The 26568-nt window shown below is 33.8% G+C and overlaps 3 protein-coding genes across 4 annotated transcripts; all 3 read right to left on the bottom strand.

Annotated features, from left to right (window-relative positions):
• Positions 1-4790: 4790 nt before the first annotated feature.
• Positions 4791-6812, bottom strand: LOC114163928 (CASP-like protein 4A2). 2 transcript variants are annotated; one of them, XM_028048321.1, is made up of 3 exons: positions 6080-6812; positions 5709-5844; positions 4791-5258 (listed from the first exon to the last, which is right to left on the bottom strand). In XM_028048321.1, exons 1-3 carry the CDS (start codon positions 6571-6573, stop codon positions 5151-5153), a joined length of 738 nt encoding a protein of 245 aa, XP_027904122.1. In that variant the 5' UTR covers positions 6574-6812; the 3' UTR covers positions 4791-5150. The 2 variants fall into 2 exon arrangements, with proteins under 2 accessions (XP_027904122.1, XP_027904121.1); XM_028048320.1 differs by having other exon boundaries at positions 4792-5298; positions 6080-6806.
• A 513-nt stretch (positions 6813-7325) lies between these two features.
• On the bottom strand, positions 7326-15502 carry LOC114163927 (protein EXECUTER 2, chloroplastic). The gene is made up of 11 exons (XM_028048319.1): positions 15043-15502; positions 14304-14420; positions 14137-14202; positions 13110-13216; positions 12954-13035; positions 11763-12452; positions 9929-10055; positions 9665-9834; positions 9496-9570; positions 8272-8364; positions 7326-8155 (listed from the first exon to the last, which is right to left on the bottom strand). The coding sequence occupies exons 1-11, from the start codon at positions 15331-15333 to the stop codon at positions 8054-8056; spliced, it is 1920 nt and encodes a 639-aa protein (XP_027904120.1). The 5' UTR covers positions 15334-15502; the 3' UTR covers positions 7326-8053.
• A 6980-nt stretch (positions 15503-22482) lies between these two features.
• On the bottom strand, positions 22483-26249 carry LOC114195928 (E3 ubiquitin-protein ligase SIS3-like). The gene is made up of 10 exons (XM_028086375.1): positions 26072-26249; positions 25955-25993; positions 25732-25798; positions 25564-25634; positions 25175-25313; positions 24996-25088; positions 24813-24878; positions 23303-23404; positions 23023-23136; positions 22483-22701 (listed from the first exon to the last, which is right to left on the bottom strand). The coding sequence occupies exons 1-10, from the start codon at positions 26098-26100 to the stop codon at positions 22498-22500; spliced, it is 924 nt and encodes a 307-aa protein (XP_027942176.1). The 5' UTR covers positions 26101-26249; the 3' UTR covers positions 22483-22497.
• Between the last annotated feature and the right edge of the window lie 319 nt (positions 26250-26568).

The raw sequence follows: 26568 nt of genomic DNA, 5'->3' as shown, positions 1-26568 counted from the left end.
GGATCTAAATTTGAAATGAAAATATAGGTGAAGTTGATGTGATTTTAGGTGTTAAAATCATAAAGGAGATGATATATTATTATCTCAAGAACAATAAATTGAGAAATTTCTTAGGAAGAATCATAAATGGTGAATGCTAACACTAAATTAAAGAAAAATAGAGGAAAATTTATTTCTCAACCTTAGTACGCCTAGATAATTGGGAGATTACTACATTTGATAAGTTTTTTTAATCAGACATTGCTTATGCAATAGGTAGACTGAGCCGGTACACTCAATATCCTAATTAGAAACATTGGGATGCACTTACAGGACTTATGAATACCTAAGAGGTTCAATGGATTATGCCATTGAACATAGTGATTTCCCGTTGTACTAGAAGGGTAAAGTGATGGTAACTAGTTCTCTAATTTAGATTAGACATAATTCACTAGTGGTTACATGACTTGGGGGTGATGTTATTACATGGAGATTGTAAGACCCGAGAAAATTAAATAGTTAATTAAATAATTATTCAATAAATGCGGGTAATAGGAGTCTTTAAGGCATTTAATGTGGAATGCTATAACATGGAAAAGTACTAACTTAAATGGTTGAGAGTACTTTGATTGTGTGAGAAGACTTGTGTTTGAGTCCTATGTATGCCAATTGTGTGTTATTTTAATTTATGCATTATTTTGATGATATATTGAATGCTAGACGTGATAATATAAATCTAAAATTATAGGAATTATCACAAATATGAATTGGTTGAATTGGTTATGCATTTTACTTGGTAATTGATGGGTTGTGGGTTCAAGCCTTGCTAAGGATAAGAACTAAACTCTATTTTCTTGAATTGTTTTTCGTAGGTTTCTGGGTAAAAACCCAGAAACCGCCTGACGGCTCATCTCTTGCCGCTAGGCGATTTCAGTAAATTGGGACTTTCCAGTCTCCAGATTACTCCCATGAATGTGCGTTTTTGGAAATGTCATGTCCTTGCTAACATTGTGATGCTTGTGAATTATAATGTGTGGATGTAAACAACTGAATTACATTCAAATCGAGGAACCCCATAAAATTCTGATTTTTGGGTATGTGGATAGGAGTGAAAGGTTTATCATGCGTGAAGTTTAATAGGAATCGGGATTTGAGTTGATAAAAATTATGATGGGTTGTGGTGTGCTGGTAAACTTGAAATCGGATTGAATTAGGGAAGAATCGTGGTATTCGTCAGAGAAGGGAGTACTGGACCAAGATCTGATACACCGCCTAGCGGCTTGTAGCCTGCCGCCAGGCGATGACAGGAGCAAAGACAAAGTTTGTGATCAGTTTGGACGGGTCGCGAGAGAGATTCCTGTAAAGGGTTGGAAACAAAAATTTAGAAAGAAAAATAAATATATATATATATATATATATATATATATATATATATATATATATATATATATATAAAACTGGGAGAGAAAATGGTACTAGAATCTTTTGTGATTGAGACTATAAGAGAAGTACAATAATAGGGATTATTAAAGGTAAAGTAGAGAGGAATATTAATTCTGCGTTCGTGGTATAACAATGGATATAAGTGGCCATAGAGGTGGAATATCGTTTGGGACATGTTTGAGAAATTAGATGCATTCAGGTGGGAATTGGTGAGTATATTCCATGATGGGAAGGGTGGATAGGAAAGCCAAATAGATAGGATACATGTTGTTTAACTGCAAGAAATGGTGCAACTTAAGTGAAAAGTAAGTGAGGGGAAATTGTTAGTATTATTGTGGAGCAGGAGTAATAAGTTGTTTAATTGCAAGGGACTGAGCTAGGGTCTAGCCTATAGGCTTGATTGGGATATTATGAAATGTTGAAATATTTGGTAAAAGTATAGGCCTTGATTAAGGGACTTGACAATTGTGAATAATAGATACAGGAACCATATGGGAGCTGTAAATTCCTAAGAGAGTAACGTTGAGTTGAAGAGTGCATTCTAGACTGCTGGGATGGCTTTGGTACGCAAGCCAATCTGTGTTGGGTGCTAAAAACCAGTAGAATTTCGCTACTGATATGGCACCTGACGGCCTAGGCATGTGCGCCAGGTGATAGGACTAGCGTCAAAGGTCCCTGCATCGCGTGGCGCCTGGCGGCAGGGTGTGCTCCGCCAAGCGGTGACGGTAAAATAGTGGGTCTGGGAGAACGCTAGCGCCTGGCGGTGGGAAGGTACCGCCAGGCGGTCTGGACTGGTTTCGCTTGGCGGCACCTGGAGCTGCGCCGGGCGGAAATCCTGCAGGCTTTGAGTTGTGTATGTGTTGCGTTTAAGCTGTGATGCTAATACTTGGATCGGGAGATGTTGTGTCATGAGTGGGTAGGTTCATGGATGGTGGTTAACATGTGATGATATAAGCGGGGAGGTTCATATCCAGTTACTCTCGCGTGAGGATACGAGCGAGGTAGGTTGGTATGTTCCGTGCTCACGCTTGAGATATGCTGCGTGCGGGGATGTACGTGGCTGGAGGATCACATGTGTTGGACTACGAGCGGGTAGGTCCGTAGAGTAGGACTACGAGCGGGGAGGTTCGTAGAGCAGGGCTACGAACAGGGAGGTTCGTAGAGGGAGGACCACGAGCGGGCAGGTTCGTGTGGGCATCATGTTCCCGAGTCCAAGGCTAACCATTTGTGTGATTGAAGGCTGAAAAGCCTTGAGGTTAAGGTCTTGGCCAAGAACTAGTAGATGGAATAAAATGAGTGTATGACTTATCTTGCGTATTATATATATGTTATTTTTATTTTATCAGCTCACCATTTTTGTTTGTGTATGACGATGGTCGTATGATTCGTTACACGGGAGCAGATGTTTATACAAGTGATGTTGAGGATACTCAGGCGAAGGAGTGAGGGCTAGCTTGGGAATTAGAGTTAGGAGATTGTTTTACTATATTTTATTTATGGTTTTGGATTTTGGAGATTGTAATGTCTTCTCCTATTACAGTTTATAAATTTTGGCGCGATGTTTAAACATTTTAAATTTTCCCGCGTTTGGGAATAATAGTATTGCGACTTTTGATATTCAATTTTCTATTTTAATTATATATTTAAGTAATATTTCTTAGGGATGTTACAGAGATCAGTCAGGCAAACAATTATTGTAAGATCAACAATGGAATATGATTTTTTTACTCTCGAAATCGATGGTAGTGAAGCTGAGTGGTTGAAAAACTTCTTAGCAAACATTCCACTAGGGATGAAACAAACCACATTTGTGTCAATAAATTTTAATTTGCCAATCGACAATAGCTATAGCTAAAAAAAAGGAATACAACGGGAAGAACAATATATACAATTAAATCATAATTTGGTGAAGCAACTCCTAAAGAGTAGAAATATTTCCATTGACTTAGTAAAGTCAAAATGAAATCTAGTAGGTTCTCTAACTAAACCACTAGGAAGAAACATGATATTAGAAACATTGAGGGGAATGTGATATAAGCCACTTGCAAACAAACAAGTGATGGTAACCTAACATTTGTGTTTGGAGATCCCATGTGTGTGTGTGTGTGTGTGTGTGTGAATTTTAGATTAAACAAAGCTTTTAATGATTTACATATCCCTTATAGGTGGGTATATGATGTGCAACATACGCTTTTAATGATTTTTAGTGATGTGCAACATATGAATTTTAGATAAAACAAAGCTTTTAATGATTTACATATCCCTTATGGGTAGGTATATGATGTGCAACATACGCTTGATGAAATCACATATGTGAGTGTTAAGTGAGGCTATTTGTATGAGATCTTGGCATGACCTCTAGAACACTCATGAATACAGGCACGCGCATGACCGAGTAAGTGCAACACAACAATAACAACAAGGATTGTGGAGGTATATTGTGATTGATGAACCCCTAACACATACTAAATGTTTTGGTTAATAGAGTTTGTTATATCAACTACATTGTGTGTTAAGTTTTACAATCTAAGACTGATTTATATGGCTTGCTATACCAGGTTTGATACATTCATCTTATATAAGACCTAAGATTTTCTTCTTTTAGCCTTTCTATATGTTATCTTTTGCAATGTGGGAGATTGCCATAAAAAAAAAGATTTTATAACAATATTGCAAAATATAAATGTTGCACACCCATTCATGTATGTCGCAAGACTCGTTCCCTCTTTGAAAAGCTTGGGATTCATTAGCGCTCGAAAAATTTGACCATTACGTGGTCGTTGCAAATATCCTCTACGTGCCATGAGATTTTGGTCCATCTCAAACCCGTTCTCTATCTATAAATAGATGACTTTTGCTTCCTCCAAAAACATAACTCACACTTCTCTTCTCTTATTCTCTCATTCTCTTTTTTTCCTTTCTTTATTTTAATTATCATGGATTTAGTTATTCACTTTTTTTAGAGTTTCTTGTTCTTAGATCTTGAAAATTTTGAAGATTTCTTATTACATTTTGGAAGACAGACCTTTTGTTTTTTGACATAAACCCAATACAATGTTAATAAAGATAAATATAATAATTTTCTTGGAATCAGGAATAAAAAAATAAGTAACAAATTTTATATAATCACTGTTTTTCATCACTTTTGAATATTAGATGAATAGATTAAATTTATTTTTCTATCTCATGATAATATATGTAGATTATTATATAAATATTGGTCGTTAAATTAGAGAACTCATAATGATCTAATATAATGATTTAATATATAGATTTGTGTTCTGAATCCTATATTTTAAATCGTGTTCAATGTTCATGTCGGCGTCTATGCTTCATAGCTAGTAACACATTTTATGTGGAAGAACATGAGATCTAAAAAGGAGTATTTGAATGGAAAATCAAACAAGGAAAATATGTTTTCCAGCCTCCCATTTGCAACACGAACAATATACTGAAACTGTGTATATACATAAATCCGTCAGTTCAGTGCAAACTCTTGGGCATCAACAATTTCTTTACAACATGTTTGGAAGCACAGTACATGTGGTTTTCCACGTTGTGACTGATGCAAATAGTTCTTGCTTCCACGTTTTTGGGTTCTTGGATGTGATGATAAGTCATGCATCAAAATCAGTTTCAGACAAGTATATTTCATCATATTGGGAGAAGTAGGTGTGAGGTTCACATGGAGCTGCGGTTGCATAGGGTGTAACCAGAGATGAGAGAACTCATAGCAAAGGCAACAAAAGCGAGGAAGGACATTCCAATTGATGCAGTGGCCATTTCTGTGAACTCATCTTTCCCCCAATTCGATATCCAATCGTCAACCCGTGTCGCTGCAGATGATGATGCTGATATCAGAAGATAAGCCAGAACCTACTCATCAATTCATCACAAAAATGTCACCACTTTCAGCCACAAAAAAAGGTTTTGGATATTGCTCTAGTGCAAAATCTCCACATTAACAAACAGAACGCTGAAACAATCTTCTTTTTAGGACAATATGTAATCTTTACAAGAGTGTCATATTTGAATCAGTAGAATATCTATGAACGATAAAAAAAAAAAAAAAATCTAAGTATTTAATTCAATAGTATATTCAAATTTAAACTCCAGATCACTGAATATTCCAACTTGAACTCAAAATTACTAGTTATAACCTTCCTTGATTCAAGCAGTAGTATACTAATTTGACAATATTGGGAAGACTGAATATGCTCACTACTTCTCTGACAGAAAAGAAGGAAAGTAAAAGATAGGAACAGAAACAGAGTGGTTGGGCATGCCTGATCCATGAAGAAATCAAAGTGGTTGCGAAGGTGGTGACTGATAAAGTGTTTCCCCGTGGCAAGTTGACATGTCAGATCACATGCTTGTAACGCTGAGTATGCAAATCCAATGATATTCACAGATAAACAGTACCTGCCAGAAAGAATTATCATCAACACACACCAATAACTTCCACATTTTTACAATCACCACCCATTAATGCAAACATTCATTTATCAATTTCTACAATCACCAACCAATTCATTTCCACAAAGTATATACCTAGCCTAATTTTAACAAAACAAACTTCAGAAATTAGTTAATAGATAACAATAGTTAAGATTGATAATCATACAAATAATACAAATAGTAATGATGATTTCAATACCTATATTCTCTATAGCGATCAAAGGAGTCACCGCTCCATCCTTGCGTCTTATCCGCCGCCATAACAGAAAACGAAATCAGACACACCACCATCTCGCTCAGCCGGAACCCTAGGGCCGCCTTGCACACCGTCTCATCCGTAGTCCACCCCGACGACCTCGATCTCCTCTCGCCTCCGACCATCACAGGAGCCGCTTTCGCCGCCGGACGCTGCGTCTCCTCCGTCATCGCGCCGTTGAACACCCTCACCGGAGGCGGCGGATTTTCCGGCGGCTTCCGGTTCTCCGTGCGCTTGTCCGGAGCGAGCTGCTTGAGCTTTCCTACGGTGACGATTGCCATAGAGTGGTCCGCCTGCTTTTCCGTCAAGTTTTCCGGCGAGCGGTATTCCGGAGACTCCGGCGGATCGGTCCCGTCCCACCGCATCGGAGAGTGGAAGTGGAGCGGCGAGTCCAACTGAGTGGACGACTCGGAGCCCTTGGAAAGCGATTTTTTCATGACGACGGTGCGACCCTCGTGAGTTGCGATTCTGCGTTTTCCGTTTGCATTGGTTTGGTGAAGCGAAGATTATAAAAGAAAGACGACGAGTGAGAAAAAAATAAAGTGAAGTGCAATGAAAAAGGAAAAAGGTTGGTTTGGGTGGTGGGAAAAGAAAAAGAAGGATGTTTTAGTTTTTCGTCGTTGTTTCTTAGCGCAAGACGTGCCACCTCGATTACTTCACTCTCTCTAGTGCTCTACTGACTGTGTTAGTCTAAAAGGAAAAGCTATAATGGTTGCCTTTTAACCAACCACAATTTAATTTATATTCGTAATTATTATATAACAGCCTTTATTTTTGTTTTAAATTAAATTTTATAAGTTGAGTCTTAAGTTACTAACTAAAAATAACAAATAATATTTTAAAATTCTTAGAAACTTTTCATTCATTAAGATATTGTCTTCGTTTTTAAGATTTATTATCATAAACACACTGATTATTAATGATGAATTGACAAAAGTATCATGTTACTGATGAAATATGGCGAAAATGAGTTATAGACAACTATTTCTGTGACTTTGAAATATGGCGAAAATGATTTTGAGTTACTTTCTTGATGCTCAATGTGAAAATACGAAGAAAATCGATGCGGGGCCGTTAAAATCTAAAGAAACCTTCTCAAATGGAGAAAAGTAACTTGATTTCGTTAGAGTGAACTCACTTTAGTGTAATAATAAGAAGAAAATAAGACAATATCTCTTACTTTATTTAATTCAGCTTCCACTGGAAAGGTTCCCATTGCGCATTTTAATGCAACTTATTCTTGTACAAACATCTAAGGTAAGGTCCAAAAAAAATAACCATAAAATACATCACTGAAAGCAACCTGCTACATAATGGAGCACTTGCTTTCTTACGAGACACCTTTTTATCTCTTCACACGTCTCAAAAAGCACTATAGGTTTATTCAGGAATCTAGCTTGAGGCATCTGTTGTGCTGCCAATACCTTCTTGATAAGGGTGGCATAAAGTTTATAACTATTATTTCCTTTCTTTCAAGAGGAAATGGTGTAACAAAATCTGTGGATATATTACCACAGGGAAGAAGTTCAAATATTATTTGCTCCTTTTCATACAAGCAGACTATGTTGGAATTCCACAAACGAGAAATCCAAACCAGAAAGGAGGAACACACAGATATATTCCACATTATGCACATAAAAGATCCCTTACGGTACTTCCAGAGTTCCTAGCATACTATTATAGTAGTCGGCAAAATTTATATACATAAGGTGACAGATAGCAAAGAGATTGGTAAAAGAAACAATAAAAAATGAACTCAGAAGGACTAGAAAAACAAAAACAAGTGCCTGCCTGTAGGGTAAAACTACCACTGAAAAAAAGTGTAACATGTAATCTCGTGCTAGTGTCAGAATCCTTCATGTTCCACCCCGCATCAGATAATATATTATACAGGAGTAGCGTAGCATCAACCATGGCTTACATGGGTAGTTTCAACCGGTGGAATAACACTAGAAAACTTTGCTCAGGTACTACATAAAGGAAGCCTAGGTCTGCACCTTTCATGTAAGGTCCCATGCCCTAAATATGACAACAGCAGATCAGGAAAAATGTCAACAGAAATTCTACCAAATTTTTCTATTAACTAAGTCTATTATTGATTATGAGAAAAATGCAACGCCTCTGACTAAACTTACCTTGCCATTAAGTTGGAGCAGTTCCCCTTCGACCCATTTTGGATTTCGAAAACCATAGTCAGCTATTCTCCCCTGGCCTTTATAACTAGCAACCTGATTGGAAATAAGTGCAGTATTTAAGATTATTTGTATGTTTCAAGAACATCAAAAACTGATACAAACGAGTAAAACTGAAAAAAAGAAAACCCAAACAAAGGATGAAACCAATAAAAATAAGTACATATAAAAAGCATTAGAAAGCAACCTCAAAAGGAAATTGAAGCAAGATTTTTAATTCTTTTGGAAGTACAAAAGATGTCGCCTTTTCATGGTGTAGAGATAGCTATGAGTGGCCTTTGTTTCTTCTAGCGAAGGCCATTATTCACAAATTTTATATATAGATTAACTAACTTATGCAATATACATATAAATGCCCAAATTTTAAAAGAAATAGTCAAAATTCATGACATTCATAATTAACAATAGAAAATCATAGATCCAACAAAATATATTTCCCGATAACTAGGCAAGTCAAGGAAACAAACAAGATTCAAAATACATTCAATAAAATAAAAAGTGAAGGTGAATGTCGCATTTGTTTGAGTACTCTATCTATTTCTATCCAATACAATAATAGTACTGCCGAAAACAGAGCATAGAAGATTGTGGGCATTGACGTGTTTGTTTGTCCTAGTTGGAGTGAAGAATATTTTCAGCAGCAGGATGGGGTTGGCTTGATAATCATGCTTCAACTAGTTAGAACAAAATGGAACCTTGTTTGCAGCAACCCATTGCTATTAGGGACAAGATGAATAATGCTTAAAGGGAGAATTGCTACATTTTCCCCATTAGTAACTAATGTTAGTCTGAGAAATACAAAGGGGTATGTTGAGGGCCTGCAACTGATTAGTTCCATTGAAGGCAGGTTTAAGTTAGTAGACCAGTAGCTGTATATAAATATGAAGAGGGGTTGAGAGGGATGCCATCTTGTTAGTTGTGATAGAGTTTAAGCCTTTTCATATTGGGAGGTGTATACCCTCGAAGTTCTAGGAATTAAACACTGGATTGAGGGGAGATATCCATAATCTTTCTAATAAGATTCCAGGTTTCTATCACAGCAGGTTTGAGGTTACAATGTAAAAGATTGTTGGGGAAAAGGTCTAGTATGATGGGCTAAAGTTAATTTCGAAATTAAGTATGATTCAACACCCAACACCTAAGACATCCATTAAAATAGTGCATTACCACTCCTAAATCATCAGGATACATCCCACGATTGGTGTTGCGATTGCCTCTGCCAATTTTTGCACGGAATGTCACCTACACCAAAAAAAAAAAAAAAGTTCTTCCTTGTCATGCTCACATAAACTTGATACAAGTTCACAATATGATCAAGAATTAAAAATGTATAAACCTGGCCAGCAGGAACATTAAGATCCCCAGTTAACTTCACAGCCTCTACATACTCAAAGAATCCGACATCTGAAGTGTTATTTTCGCTGTCCCCTTCATTCCAATGTCCAAATTTTCTCCTCAAATGAACTACTTCCATGCCATAAGGGCCAAATGCGCCAACATAGAGTCCTGCATTTTGACCAGCACAAACAATTCTTAGTTCTGCTTTAACTAAATTCCTTAAAAAAAAATATCACACGCACAAAAGGATAAGTAACCTCACCATCAAAAGGATCAGAATCCCCTCTTGAACAGGTAATCCGGTTAAAATATGTATCCCCAGATAATCTAGTTCTTTTATGTGCTTGACTCATAGCAACTCTGACAATATCACGCATGCTTTTGGAGATCTAGATGAAGCATCAGTCAGTTCTTTGACAAGTAAACCACGGTATATCAAGTGATAGTTAAAAAAACTTCAATGGGTCACACAAGTAGTTTAAGATCAATTTTCATGGGAACTGACATCACCATTATCTCACTGTTATACAGATTTCATTTATGTCAGAATATTCGTTCAACTCTCACTTATACTAAGGTTGGATAGATTACAATAATCAACAGTGATATTGATGTAGATTGTGACCATATGCGTATCCAAGTAATATGTAGTTGTTGCAATTGTAAATAACAGAAATCAATTACTGTTATTAGGTGAGTAGTTAATTTTGTCAGATAGTTTGTCAAAGCTAGAAGAAGTGCAACGGAAAAGTCAGTAATGATGAATGTCTACCACAAATCAGAGTAGCAAGCCAAACGTGGACTAAATTGAAGATTGGTTGTCATGCTGGAAATATGAGACGAAGCAGAGGAGGTGAGGTGACTGATTGGAGTTGCACTTATTTTGTATAAAGGAACTTGGAAGCGAAATAGTCACAAAATGAGTCATTTAAGATAGCATCGCTTTGATCTCATGTTAAAAGAAAGAAAAATAGATGAAGATGCTGAAAGCTATGTACAAACTACTAAACAAAAGCGTTGGTGATGGTGAACAACAACCACAATCTAGAGTAGCAAACCAAATTAGTACATTATGAAATATAGACAGTCATGCTGGATATAAGAGACAAAACAGAAGAGGAGACTAGTTGGAGTTTCACTTTCTTTTTAAGGAACTTAGCAGCAGAGAGTATTAACAAAATAGGTGATGAAAATGGTATTGCTCTGATGCCACGTTGAAAGAAAAAAAAAAGGATGGAAGAGATGTTGAAAGTTGCGTATGGACTCACAACAAAAGAAAATAAAGTAGCAAATCAAATTAGGACACAATAGAATACTGACAGTCATGCTAGAAATAAGAGACAAAGTGGAAGAGTTGACTTATTGAAAGTTGCGTATGGACTCAACAAAAAAGACAGGTGACGGGGAACAATAACCACAAATTAAAGTAGCAAATCAAATTAGGAAACAATAGAATACTGACAGTCATGCTAGAAACAAGACACAAAGTGGAAGAGTTGACTTATTGGATTTTCACTTTCCTTTTAAGGAACTTAGCAACGGAAAAGTGACAAATGAAGCTATAAAGAATGGTATCACTAAATAGCATGTTGAAAGAAAGAAAAGTGGAAAAGATGTTGAAAGTTGTGTATAAACATAGGTGACGGTGAACAATAACCACGAATCTTTCCACATTTCTTGTATGTCTAACAGTATTATCATAGACAAAAAAGGCTGGGAAGGGTTAATTAGTTTGGTAAGAAGTGTGGCCAGTTAAAAACAAGAGAAGGATGACAGATCCAATGTAAAAGATGGGGTTATGTCAGAGGGGAAATATGTGTAAGTTTTCCATCTTCAAGCTTAGGCTTGGGGATTGGAGCTTCCTCCATTGCTGGGAGATTTGGCTCTTTCTTATTTTGTACTTGTGTCATTTCATCAATAACATACATAGTCTCCCATTTTCCACACAGAAATAGTCCTGATTTTATCACCAATGAAAACCTTAGCATTACAGTAATAATCATAACAGGTGTTCCTTAATTCCTACTGAATGAGTTAACAGAACTCCAAAGAAATGCATGATTTTTGTTTAAAATGCTTCAATATCCCAGTCTCACCTTGGAAGACACTTTGTCGGAACTCCAAAATGCATTAGCAACATCAGGAGGCATAAGCTCCGAGACTCCTTGCGCTGCCAAAGCCGCCACTTTGATATTGGGAGCTTTATCTTCTTTGATACCATAGTCCAGATTTTTGCTAGCAAAATTGAAGACAAAAGAATCTTTTTCCATATTTTTTATTACTGCTGGAAGACGTACAAAATCATCCTTGACAGGAGTATCCTCATTGTTGTGTACAACCCCACCAATAAAAAGCTTCATTTCCAAATCCTTTTCTTCTTCTGTGGCATCTCCATCTCTGTCTAGAGTGACCCCATCAGGTTCATCGAGATTATCAACTTCATCTTCATGATTCTCACCAGAGCCAGTTTTATTATTATCTTCCTCCATCAACTGCTGAATAGAATCATTGTTCTCTGCTGCTTCCTCTTCAACATTAACATTCATAACTTTGACTTTTAATCCTGGAATTTTTTCTTTAAGAAAATTTATGACACTTTTAATTCCCTCTTCAGTTACTGCCTCGATGTTATTGTTTTTCTCATCATTTCTTTCGACCTTCTCTTCATCTTCCTGCACCTCAACTGATGAAGATACATTATCCACCTCGGGTTTGGATGGGCCTTTAGCAGATATAGATAGAGAGTTTCTCTTTGACTTTCCTTTGGCTTGTCGCAAATACACTACCTGTTAGGTTTTGCCAATATCCCATCATAACCAATAGCATACTACTTAACCAAATTACTCAGAATCAGGTAGATAATGTGGACAAAGACTAAATAAAGACAAACCAGCTGAAAATCATACACTTAAGCAAAACCACAAAAATGATGTTCCTATTCTATAATTCATTTTACATTCAGTTTGCTCATTAAATATTTGTATCAGTACCCCCAAAATTAAGCCTTTTAGTGATAAATATGGGGGTCATTAATAATGAAACACTAAAAACTATCCACTAAAAATGATGTTCCTATTCTATAATTCATTTTACATTCAGTTTGCTTATTAAATATTTCCATTAGTACCCCCAAAATTAAGCCTTTTACTGATAAATATGTGGGTCATTAATAATGAAACAATAAAAACTATCCATGAATCAACATGTGAACTAAGACTTTGTTTCCCTCAAGCAGATTGGTACGACAAATAAACAAGGATCATTTAGATGGAAAATTTGAATATTACCTGCATATGATACGTGTCATCAGCATTTTTTACCACATAAATTTCAAAAATTGGAGTTCCACTAGATGCTGTCATCAACTGTCTGTATTGAGTAGAAATAAGCAGTGCTCCCCAATAAAAAAACTACAGGGTAAAATATACTGTAGACATTCATACCTTGGACTGTAACTCTTGCCAATGAACCTACCCATACCAGGACTTATATGTATAATTCTACCAAAGGGGTCATCAGAGGTTTTCGAGTAACCCACCCACCAGCCCACCTGCACATAAAGGTAAAAATGGTCATCAAATAAGGGAGTTGTTATTCACAAAAGCTTGCTGAGACCATCAATCAGTAACAATACTCACAAATCACAACTACTATTTTGTTTTCTAAACGGGTTGTCTGTATCTTCTCAGACAACTGTACTGCATAAGTTTATTAAAACTACCTTCTTTCTAATCTGGCACACCATCTGTTTTAAATTTTCATAATGTTGAGTTTCTTTCCCATTACAATATATATAACCCTTGTAAAACCTTGTCATTGTTAAATTATATTGAATGATTGATGACAGTTACCAAATATCTTCCAACCATACCACTAATTTTTGTTTACGTCTTCAAGGGGACAAACTTTAAATCCTCATAACTCCCAATTTCTGTTCCAAAACATTCTTCTACATTATTAGACTCACCCATTCCGGATCATGAGTTATTGGTGATGGTAACTTGAATGTGGCATGTGATTATCTAACTAACTCAATGTGAGAAATAAATATTGTAAGCGTTGCTCTAAGCAGTGGATATTTTATTTGTCTTCTACAACGGATGAAAGCTAGTTTGCAGACCATGTTGAACTGATCCATAATGTTGAAGTTTTGTTAAGAGGGTGAAGCTACGTCTTCTAGGAAATACTAAGATAGTGTTTGTGCTAACTAATTTTCACTTCTCATCTACATAAAAGTAAGTTCCTTATCCACTACCTCTATTTTCCAGGCCTTTCTTCAAAAAAACTACTTTTCTTTTCAAGAGCTTTTCTAAAAACATACTTGGCTGAACATCTCCCTTTTAAGTAGGAAAAAAGCTGAGTCAAACACAAACTAAAAAAAATCAAGCTCTAAATACAATAATAAAACATTGTAAAAAGTTACACTTTCAAACAATGGCTAGCACAAAGTTGAGCAAACAAGAAATATACCAGTCCACTTCCAGTGCATTTACACAATCTTGAAGCATCATGATATCGTTCATCATCTATAGCACTCTGCACAAGAACACAACCACCAGTTGACATCTAGAACCAACAACACCATATATACAAAAATAAAAAAGTCAACTAATTCAGACAAATTCTGGTGCTCTTACCTTCAACTGATCCATAATTTCAGCAACAGTGTCCTTGGACGTTGCTTCCAAAAGAGCCCTCTTCAACTTAATGGCCTCTTCAAAGTCCTCCTTTTCAATAGCATCATCAAGTTGAAACTACACAAACACAAAAAAAGCAAGTACCATAAGCATCACCTATTCATTAAAATTAACTTTAGACTAAGGGTTAGTTTTGGTAAATTTATTCGTGAACCCTATTTAAGAGAAGATAAAAGTGAAATGAGTTTCTTCCTAAAATAAAGCAAGCGGTAGAAGTCTAATTTTGGAGAAGTAAATATGAGAGAACAATTACAAATCAGCTTATGCATAACTAATTTTAGTTCACAGAGAAGTTTAATTCATTTCTCCTTTATATTTTTTTCTTCTAAAAGTGCATATGGAAAAAAAATTCATCCAAACAGACTCTTTAATTAAATGAGAAAGGTGATAAGTCAACTCAACGCCAACATAACCTTCATGTTTCTACTTATACACTTTTTAACGATCATATGGTTTCTATGTACAGATTAAAACGAGTAGTTTCTAACTGCATATAAATTCTACAGGCATAGAATCCAAATGATTAATCAAACCACTGACTGATTACGCATACGGAAATTTCAACTTTTGCAAGAAGTTCAAGAAAGTTTCATATCTTGCAAGAAGTTCAAGAAGTTTCATATCGCGACTGAACACGAAAATTCGGTAAAAGAATAAATATATTATTAATTCGATGTACCTTAAGGACAGAGGCAAAATTCTCGGCCTGTTCGATTTCAGAGAAATAGCGGCACCATCGGTTCCAATCCCAATTGACGTAGGTATCGTCGGAATTGAGGGAGCAGCGGCAACAGTGGGTGGTGTTGTAGCGGTTCCTCCTGGCGGAGATGGAGAGATTGGGCTGGGGAGAGTGGAGCAGGCCCAAAAAAGAAGAGGATGGTTTTGTGGTCCGGAAATGGAAACAAGAGGGGGTTGTGGTGGCGGTGGAGATGGAGACGGAGATGGCCGGAGAGAGACCCGCCACCACCATGTTTGGTTGTTTGAGGAAGAAGAAGGGTGGAGTTGGAAGAAAGTGGATACGGTACGACGCTAGTTGTTGCTGCGGCGATTAGCGAGTGGGTGGAGATAAGTGTTCGGTTTTGTTTTTATAGATTCATTTGCCACACTGAACTTTTTTTAATAATTATATCATCTTGTTTGTGCAGAGTTAGAAAACAATGAGAGCCAAATTGCCCAATTTTATACCATTCTGCATCTATCAATCCATTTTATCACGGGTGAAATCTGAAGATGAAAATTTGAGTCAAGGTGAAGCCTTTTTATAAATGACCTATGTTTAAATATTCGTTATCAGAGTAACTACCTTTTAGATTATTTATTGTGGTGTTTTTATTTATAATATATATGTCCGTGTATAAAGAGGTATGTCCTTTTTCTAATTATTTTTTATTAAATAATTTTATTTTTTAATAGATAAAGAATTAAAAAGTCTTTATCTTTAGAGAAATAACTATATGGCTCTTTTGCTTAAAATGATGGTTAGATTTAACCTCAACCTTCCATGACTGATTTTAATATTTTTTTAAATAATATATTATAATATATAAAAAAATATTAGAAAATTTATTTTATTATTCATATTTATATTATTGACAAGTGTTCCAAAAGTTAATTTTTTAACTATTTGACATTTTTAATTTTTTTAATTATATTTTTATACAACTATAATAAAAAAAAATTAGACAAGTCATTTTTTATATTCATTAAACGAGTATAGCAAAAAATATTATAGACAATTTTGGGAATACATTGATTAAATGAGCGAACAAAAAATATTAGACGAGTATGTCGATATATTGATTAAATATTACTAATAAACATTAGACGACTCATTTATATATTGAACATATGACTCTAACAATATATGTTAGACAAGTCTTTCCACATACAAACTAGATGAGTCTATTAATAGACATTGGACAAATTTATTCATTCACTAATTAGATGAATCTTGTAATACACATTAGATGAGTCTATACATTGATTAGATAAGCATAGCAAAAAACTTTGTATAGATCTAGCAATATACATTAGACGAGCCTGTCCATATACTAATTAGATTAGTATAGCAAAAAATATTAGATAAGTCATTCCATGCAATGATTAGATGAGTCTAAGAATACAAATTAGACGAGTATGTTCATACACTAATCAAACGAGTCTTACAACACACATTAGATGAGTTTGTTCATACACTAATTAGATCAGTCTAACAATAATGTTGGACGAGTCTGATCATACACATAATAGATGAATATAGTAATACACATTAGATGACTCTATCCATTTTATGATTAAACGAGTCTTACAATATAGTATACACAAGTTTGTCCATATACTAATTAGACAAGTCTAACAATACACATTAGACGAACCCGGATGAGCTTGGTTCTAAGTAGGTTGAGTCAAAAATTAACCCGTATTAAAATTTGTAAAAAAATTTAACTCAACCCGATCCCAACTCTTGGTGGGCCAGGTTGGCTCGCGAGTTCCAACCCATTTTGATAGCTCTATCTGTTCATACACTAATTTGTATTTTAGCAATTCAACTCTACATGTTAGTGCATATCCCTTATACTTTTAGAGAGTCAACTCTATTTTTGCACATGTTTTATCATTTGTATTTTTACAAAGTCTACTATTTATTTTTTATAGACATATTGACTTTCTAAAACTATAAATTATTTTTAAGGTTGATTCTATTAAAAACTTAAAAATATTTATTGTTTTCTTCCCCAATCTTTAAATCTCTTTTAATAAACACACAAACAAATACTAACTTATGCATAAACACTAGTTTAAAACTAATTAAGTATAAAACATTAATTTGTTATATTTTCAATAATTTTAAATATTTAATCTTGTTTATCAAATACAAGTTGTATGAATGGACATGCTTAAATGTTGATTAATATAAGTTTTGTCTTGATAATAAGAAGGGTTGTACATATTTAGTATCCAATAGACTTTTGCTTGAAGAGACGAAAGTGAGAATATTTAATCAAATGAGTTTTTGCTTGAACAAATAATAAGTATATTTTGTTTGGTAGATGCAAGCCTAAAACATTTAATAACATACCTACCTTAATAAATGCTTCTTTTATTTTACAAGAATTACAAGCTTCTTCGGTCTCTTAAGAAAATATTCCAACTCTTTGTTTACATCAAAGATTTTTTGAAGAACATACTGAAGGTTGTTTCATGCAAACAATTTCTTTAGAAAAGGTAAGAAGTCAGTATTGTGAAGTCAACTAACTATGGCAAGCTTTACACTTTGCTCAAAAGTGGAAATAATCTATATTCCTTAGTTTGTAAAGTTTTGTCATGCTCTAAAGGTTTTGCCAAAGAAGTCACAAGCATTCGATGTTATGTCAAAAAGCATTTAATGTGTCCTGCAGCCTCAAAATTGTTCTGAAGTAGTTGAAAATGTCCTTTACAACAACTACCTAAGATGTGCACCGAATATATTCCTTGGAGCTCTTCATATAAAAGATATTGTGGGAGAAGGAAAAAGTCAAACAAACTTGAGAGAAAAGCATTGTGTTTGTTTAACAAACTAAAAGATACTGAGCAAATATCAAATGACTCGACCCCTCTCTAGTGAGCAAACCTTGTGATCTTTTTATAACAACCAAACAATTTTTTTTGTCTTAGACATGAGATACATATTGTTAAAGAATACTCACATTAGGTAAGAGTGACTTGTTGTCAAATAATACTCATGTTATCAAGGAGTGACTTGTTGTCAAATAATATTCATGTTAGTCAAAACGAACTTATTGTTAAACGATACCCGTGTTAGTAAAAAATGACTTGTCAAACAATATTAAGCAATATTCATACAAGTTAGTTAAGACCGACTACAAGTTAAAAGAATATTATTGTATCTTACAACAATAGTTTACGTAGTGAAACTCAATTAATTAATTGAGAATTAAACATAAATTATGTTGAGCAAACCGGTGTAAATCTTTGTTAGATCATATTATACTTGGGAAAACAAATGCAACCTTCCTTTATCTTTTTCTTATTTTTTTCATAGTATTATGCTTACCATATACTATTTTAATATTATTCTTATAAATTAACATTAAATATTTGTGAGCAAATATTTATTAGATAAATTGTAATTTAATTTAAATAATGTTTAATTTATGTACATAAAGTTAATTTTGAATTGTTAAGCATGAAATATTTTTCACTTTAAATTAATTATGATTGCAAATTGTTGTTTCGCATTTAACAAATTAAAATTAACTATATTTATAAAAAACATTATAAATTGTTTAACTTATTTGAAACAATATCGTATTCAATTAAATAAATTATTTAACATTTTTTTCAAAATAATTTCGCACTAAAATAATCACTAAACTTATTGGCAAATTCTAATATTATTTTAAAAGTATTCAGGAATAATTTCAATCATTATATATTAATAGGGTTAAGAATTTTTTTAGTCTTCCAAAATTAGAATTCGTCTCTATTTGAAATTTTGATATATTTTGGTCTTTAAACTTTAAAATGATTGAATATAGTTATTTTAATTTAATTACCTTAAGTTTTGTTTGAGGTGTCAAATGCATTTCCTAACAGGATATTGAATCGAAGATGTGTCAAACAATGTAAGATAGGAATAAATTCCAATTTCAAATTAAAGTTGAGGAACTAAAAACATATTTAACCCAATATTTATATACCAAACATTTAAATTTTAAAAACAGAAAAATCATTTCAGCCATATCCGTATGTTCATAGTATTGGAGAGAAATTACTCATCTAAAACTCAATTTTTTTGGGTAATTAACTTTTAAAAGCATGTTATTTTAAAAATAAATATGGTTTAATTACTTTTTTATTATTATTTTTGTTCAAAAATATCAAATTGGTCATTCAATTTTTGTTAGTATCAATTTGGTCCTGATTTTTAAAAATCAATACAGTAAAATCTTTTTTATTAAATTTCTTGAAATGGGTTAAAGATTTTTCATCAAAATAGATATTAAAAATATGTTAATTACACCAATAAAACAAATCAACATACTTTAATTATGATGAAAATGACTCCTTTAAGACATTTAATAAAAATGACCAAATTATATTAATTTAAAAAAAAATCAAAACTAAATTGTGTAAGGCCCATTTTTATTCTCTACCCTAATGTCTAAGGGCTGACCTTAATCTGTTGGGCCTAAGGGTTGGTCCATAGGATGCCAAGACCCCTAAAACTGCTAGGTTTCCCTTTCAGCCTCATTCTTGCAAAATAGAACCTAAAACACTGCCCTTCTTCCTTTTTAGAACACTCTCCTAGGGTTAGCCGTCAACTTCCCCAAGCGAACTCAAGCTCTTCCCCTCCATGTAAGTTGCTTCTGAACTCGTAGTGGTCTTCCTCTAGCTTTATTTTCGACATTTCCTTGAGGCTCATCTCAATGACCTGTTCTGCTTTGTCCCACTATTTCTTTCCAGCTACTTATCTTTGTTCCTAGAGCTACTGCGCTCTTTTGTTCGGTGTCGAGGTCGCGCCGGGATAGTCTATTAGCTTATTTCCAGGTAAGGGGAGCTAGAGATTCTTGTTTTGAGTGTATTTTTCCTGTGATTGGTTTTGTTATGTGTCTCTGGTGATTGTATGATGTCTGTTTTAAAATGAATATGCTTGGTATACTGCTCTGGATGCAACTTGGATTTTTCAGGTGTCGAACAGTGAGGGGAAACTGCTATTTTCTCGCCCAAGCAAGCATGCCTCGCCTAGGCGAGATTAATAGAGGCTCGCCCAAGCTACTTCACGAGAGTAGTCGCTCAGGCGACCCACGCTCTTTTTGAGCGAGCGAACGTCTCGCTCAGGCGAGAGGGGTCTCGCCTAAGCGAGATCACGCGTGAGGTTATTGTTCCCCTTTTTGAGCCCTCGCCTAGGCGAAGGGGGCTCGCCTGAGCGAGACCCTTCAGCCTGAGCGAGGAGTTGGGTGAGGACAGTGTGGTGTATGGTTGTTTCTTTGTCCTTGAATGATTGGCACTTGCTTGGGTATAATTATTATGTTAAAAACATGAGATGAATGGTTATGTATGAGTGATGTGATTCATGGTTGGTGAATGATGGGTTTGGTATAGACTTGGCATGTAATTTAAATGAGATGGATGGTATCAAAGAGACATGGTATTGATATGAAATACAAAGGATGGGTTGGTATGTTTCAATATTTGGGTACGAATGAGGATGGGTTGAAGATGGTTGGCATGAGGTTATGTGTATAATATGTATTACTTGATTGATTAAGCATGATTGGTCCGTGGTCAATGCGTAATTCCTTGAAATCTCTAGGTGAGATTTTAGGGTCGTGCTTCAGTGGTCGGGACGTAATTCTATGGCCCTTGTTAGTGGGAGTTCATGGTGGTGCCCTATTTGTATAGTCTGGTAAGGATTCAAGGTAATGTTGCATCCTGACACTCTAAGAGGTCAGTTAGTCTCACTTAGAGCGGATTGACTCTTGTGGTGAGAGTAGCATGAGGCTTGAAACTCATTAAGGGCTAACCTTGTGTGTAGGGGATTGAAACATCGTAACACTTGTAACACTTAACTTGGGGGTGAGCAGAGGTATCCACCACAAGTGCAATTATCCGCTGAATCCAATCAGATTATATGTATTCGGATGAGTCGAGTCGAATCGTAATGTATTGATTTCATAACATGCTTGGATGATGTATGAGTAGTTGACTGTGAAAGCATGCCTGATTACATGATAAAATTATTTTTGGCTCTAGCTTACCCTTCTGTCGTTTGTAGGGAGGTCATGGTTCCGTTGCTTAGCCATCTGGGCTGGATTTTTTCTACTTGGGCTTTCTTTTTGGGCTATGGCCCATGTACTAGTCTATATTTTAAATTCATATTTTGACTTTGTTGCATTTTGTATCTGGTTTAGTTTTGACATCGTGGTGTGCCTTGAATAATTTTAAGGAGTTAAGTTTTAAACTTCAAGACTACGCTGTTATATTATCTTTATGTGACACTTTCTTTAATTTCGTTTATTAAATTAAATGGGGTGTTACAAATTAAATCTATATAAAAAATTGGAGAATTAACTTGGCATTTTAGAACGAAAATAAAAATAAAAGAATAATTAAACCAACAAATATTAATGCGGTAACTTTACTTTGAAAATAAAACTTCGACGAGTTTTTAAAATTAAACTTTTCTCTTACAACGAAGAATAATTAAACCAAGAAATATTAATGCCAGTAACTTTACTTTGAAAATAAAACTTCGACAATTTTTTGAAATTAAACTTTTCTCTTACCATTACTTTTTGTATTAAATTTGTTAAGATTATAAACATAATTATTTAATATTTTTAATTTTGAACTCAAAAATACATTGTGATTTAAATTCTAATACTTATAGTCTATTTTCACAAGGTAATCTATATTATTAAAGGTGATTATCCATTTATTTTATTTTAATTACTTCTAATTATATGCTCCAAGACCACATTATTTTATTCACTTTTTTATATCATTATTTATAATCGATTTTAAATTTTACCCATTGTCTATACGTTAATTCACTATTTAAAATTTTAAAATAAGAAGTAATTATAAAACATATTTTTTATTTTGGTAAGATAGTAAATTAGGGTTCAAATTAGATCTTTTTTGCACATATTCATAACATAAATAAATGAAAAAATAAAAATAATTTTATCTTTGTATTGTTATTCTTTAAATGTTGTAAAATGTGACATCAAAACCATGACCCGATAAACTATATGAAAATTTATATATTTTTTAAATATGCCAAAAACAAAGAAAGTTGATTCATTTCTTTAAGAGTGAATGGATTTTTTTTTTGTTATAAAATAAATCACATTTAAATTCCATGAAATGGCTATATAATAATAATATATATACCTTACAACATCCTACACCACTTTAATTATGTGTAAAGGGAAAAATAATAGGCACATGTCCAATAAATAAAAAACTAAAAAAAAAAGACATATATGATTTGCAATTGACACATCTCAAGTTACAACTCTAATCCCATTTTTATAATTTTTGAAAGTATTATTTTATCTATCCAAACCAAATGACATAAAGGTTCAAAATATAGACGACAAATAAACTCCTATAATAACAAGTAATTTTACCTAGTAGTTTGATTTAAGTCATGTGTTCTTGTTATACTAGTGTTAGAAAAGTCTTCAGGATCGAAATGAAGATCAGAGATTGCATTAAGATTAAGATTAGGAAATGCTGAACAACGACATCGAGGACAACTCACGTTAAGCCGAAGCCACTCGTCTATGCATTCCACATGGAAATTGTGACCACAGGGCAACCCACGAACCTACACCACATTAAAATGTTTAATGTAAGGTTAAAGTATATTTCTTGTCTCAAAGCTATTTTTAAAAATTGTATTTTGTCTTTAAACTTCGTAGAAAAAGTTTTACATGACTTTAATAAAATTTAAGAATGAAATAACTATATATTTAATTTAAGAACAAAATGTAATTTAGAAAAATAGTTTGAGAATGGAAAATATATATTTATTATTTATTCATTGAATGATAAAACCTATTAAGTTTGAAATGAATATGACTAAGAAGAAATGAATTAATATTTTTCCCCATTAGTTATAGGTATTGGTATGGAAGAAAAAGTTTACCTGATTTCCTGCACAAAACTCTTCTAGGCAAATGAGGCATTCGTTGCAAGTAGTAGGAACCGCATCTAACTTGAATGTTGGAAGTTCTTGAATTGAAGCTTCCATTGCTTCTTTCTGCATTCAAATTACACCACATTATCTATTAGTAATCAAACTAAAAATAAATATACAAAAAATATATGTGCTGAAGTATATATTAAAATGATGTTCAAATAAATAAGACATATCATTTAAAAATTATGCATGTTTATGGTTGAGAAGAAGTATAATATAAAATAACCTGAGCTTCAGTTAGGTAAAGTCCAGGATGAAATGTAGCATTTTGGGCAGTGCTTGCAGCTTCAAATGCCCAATCAGGTACTTGGATCATTTCCATTATAATCTAACAATAAACAACAACTATTCTTATCAGTATACCATCATCCAAAAGTCCCAAGTTTAGGACAACAAAATACAAATTGTTCATTTTCATATTGTGTCCTTTTTACTTTTTCTTCACAAAATTTTAATGATGGAAAATAGAATAAGGCATATTTACTAAATGGGTAATAGTGTTTTAATACAATATGATGTTGTGTCTATGTAGCATAAAGTATTATAATACATAAATAGGGTGTCAAAAAGGGTCAGGTTAGTCCGTTTGTGTCTGCCCACTTCTAGTTTACCAAAATTGGACCGATGTCAATTCAACATAAAAAAAAAGAGTTAAAACATTGAACTCGTCTTGTCATTGGATGGGTTGGCAGACTAACCCGCCAAATTTATGTCACCAGTCACACAAAATTGTCCCTCCTGCTCTCTAGTTTCTTCTTTGTGTTGTTCCTTCTAAAAGAAATTCTCAGCATGTTCTATTGCAACAACAAGGCTTGTTCTATGTTTGTAGTAAGTCTAATTCACAAATTCCCTAATTTTCAATCGTAATTCCCAAATTATACAGAGAGAAGAATCGATAGTGCCAAATGCAAACCACACAAACCTAGAAAATAAACCAGGATAAATCAACGTAAAGAAGATGGACCGGGATGAGATTCGAACTATGAGAAGAAGATGGGTGGGAGGGATTCACGTTCACACTCTTGCATCGTTCGCAATCTTGTGGTGCAGCTTGTCGCCTTCATACCCTTAAAGAAGACAAGGAACACAATAGACCTATTTTTGCTTGCTTTGTTCATTAATGGGTAATGGGTCGGTGAATTGGCCCGACCCGTCATACGTGTGACATGGTGGATTTGACGGGTTGGATGGTCTAGTTTGCATATTCACAAGTTCAAAAATATACTCCGACCTACCTTTATTCAGACGGATTGACAGGCTAGTCTGTCAGGTCAGCTCGCTTTGACACCTCTATATATAAAGATAACTAAAAATACAATCCATCATAAATTTGAATAAAAATAAAAATTCATTTAACTTACAAATTCATGAGTTGTAGATAAAAAGATTTTACATAACCAATAAATCTAAAAATTTAGTACGAAGTTTTCAAATGTGTGAGATTCACCATTTCAAGGATAAGTTCATAAGAGCAAAATTTCATCATGATTCCAAAACAAAGAAAAGACTAAACGAGACTAATTCTTCATAACTCATCATATCTCCACTAACATACTATATTCCGATTATTTTGAGCATTAGCGCAAATGCAACTTCAACAAAAGCAAAAACAGTAGAATCCTTTATTGTTCACTCCCTTTCATTGGGAGAAAATAATTCCATTAAGAGATGGAGTTTTCATGTTTCATTAACTACACTAATATAAACAAAAAAACAACATAGATAAAAGAACTTACCCCAAATGCGGATATATGCATACCCTCTGGGGAATTTAACAAGTGCAATTGTCTTCGTTTCAACCACTACAAATAATTCCAAAAATAAAAAATGAAAACAAAACATAAGTAGAGACAAAAAAAGAAAAAAGAAAAAAGGAATAAGACATTTTTCTGCAAACATAGTAACACAGAAGTGCTAACCTTCCCTGCTGTGAGAGAAGCAATACAAAGGAGTCCACAATAGCTAAAGAGTAACCAAATAATGAAGCTCCATTTCTGACCCCCTCCAGACAACTGTACATAAAATAAAACCACCTTTGGATTAAGCATCTTAAACATGTTTACAAAATCAAAAACTACAATTAAGGATTAAAACATACACAAATTTTAGTGTCGATAAACCATAAGGTACCAATTATTGTCCATGCCCAAAGAAATGGATACAAAAGGAATGCAAGGATTGAAAGTACAACCACTCTCCCATAAAAATTAGCACATCTCAGAGCCCATCCAAAATCTCTAAAAACACAACAAAATAAGGGAAAACAATATAAGTAATTGAAACAGTAATAAGATTTTACTATTTCATTAAATTTTTAGGTTAGTTCTGATCTGAATGTTGTTCAATTTGAGAGTTAAGTAAAACTTAAAAAACATTATCAATTTATCAGACTCATACTTACACAAATGCACTGTTTATACAATTTTAGAAGAAGTCTCAGAAAACAAAAACATTAAAAGATGAAAGACTAGTAGAACGTCTTACAACCTCAGTCTGGAAGCAAGTCCATTATCAATGAACATCAAGAGTCGGAAAGTGAAAACCACACTGTAATCGACCTGAATCATCACATCCAATAAATAAATAAATAAATAAAAATATATATTAAAACAGAAATAAATAAAATGAGAATTGATGATAAAAAATCTCACTCACCACAGTCCATATATGCAGAGGGTATGTACAAGATTGGTATAAGTTCCAATTAATTATCACAATAGCTCTATAAGTAAAAATCGTTAAAGAAAACACACTCACCAAAGAGTTACAAAAAATTACTTGTGATATTTTTTTCTAACAAAGATTAAGAATATAGAAGAATTAACGAATGATACGAAAACAGAGAGAAATCAACAAAAGGGGGAATTTTTAAGGATACGTGTTGGTCGCGAGCACAGACAAGAAAAAACCATCGAACCTGCGTTCAATGTGATATGATTGTGTTAAAATTGGGAAGATAAAAAAAAGTGATGAAGAAAGAAGGATTGAGACAAACCATTTGAAATTAACGCCTCTAATTGCCATGGTGAAGGGAAAACCCTATAATGAAACAACGTTGTATCCAACAATCTTCGGTACGTGAAAAATGCATGAGATTACTATAGAGTCAAATTGGATTGAGATGTTTCATCCGACAATTATCATGATTGAACATCAAACAAGAAGAAGTGACAGTGAGGAGAAAGTGTGCAGTGTAGATCTTAACTGAACTGTACTCATTGTTTTATTGGTTAGCTATCTACAAATGGATTGGATTTCTAAGACTTTTTATAATAAAAATAAAAAAATAAAAAAAATGAAAAATAATTTCCGCAAAAGACGAAGTCAGAGGAAATAGAACAAGAAATTGTAATTGGAATGTATTAGATCAATAATATGTAAGATATAAACAAATAAAAATTATGGTATAAAAAAATTATATAATAAATAAGGATAAAAAATTGTTAAAAGGATAATTTGACAAGGTTTTTCGATCATTTAAGAAGGAGTGTT

The sequence above is a fragment of the Vigna unguiculata genome, chromosome 9, assembly GCF_004118075.2.
Source record: "Vigna unguiculata cultivar IT97K-499-35 chromosome 9, ASM411807v1, whole genome shotgun sequence".
Lineage (NCBI taxonomy): Eukaryota > Viridiplantae > Streptophyta > Magnoliopsida > Fabales > Fabaceae > Vigna > Vigna unguiculata.
The sequence above is the reverse complement of the archived record's forward strand: the minus strand, read 5'-3'. Positions and strand labels throughout refer to the sequence as shown.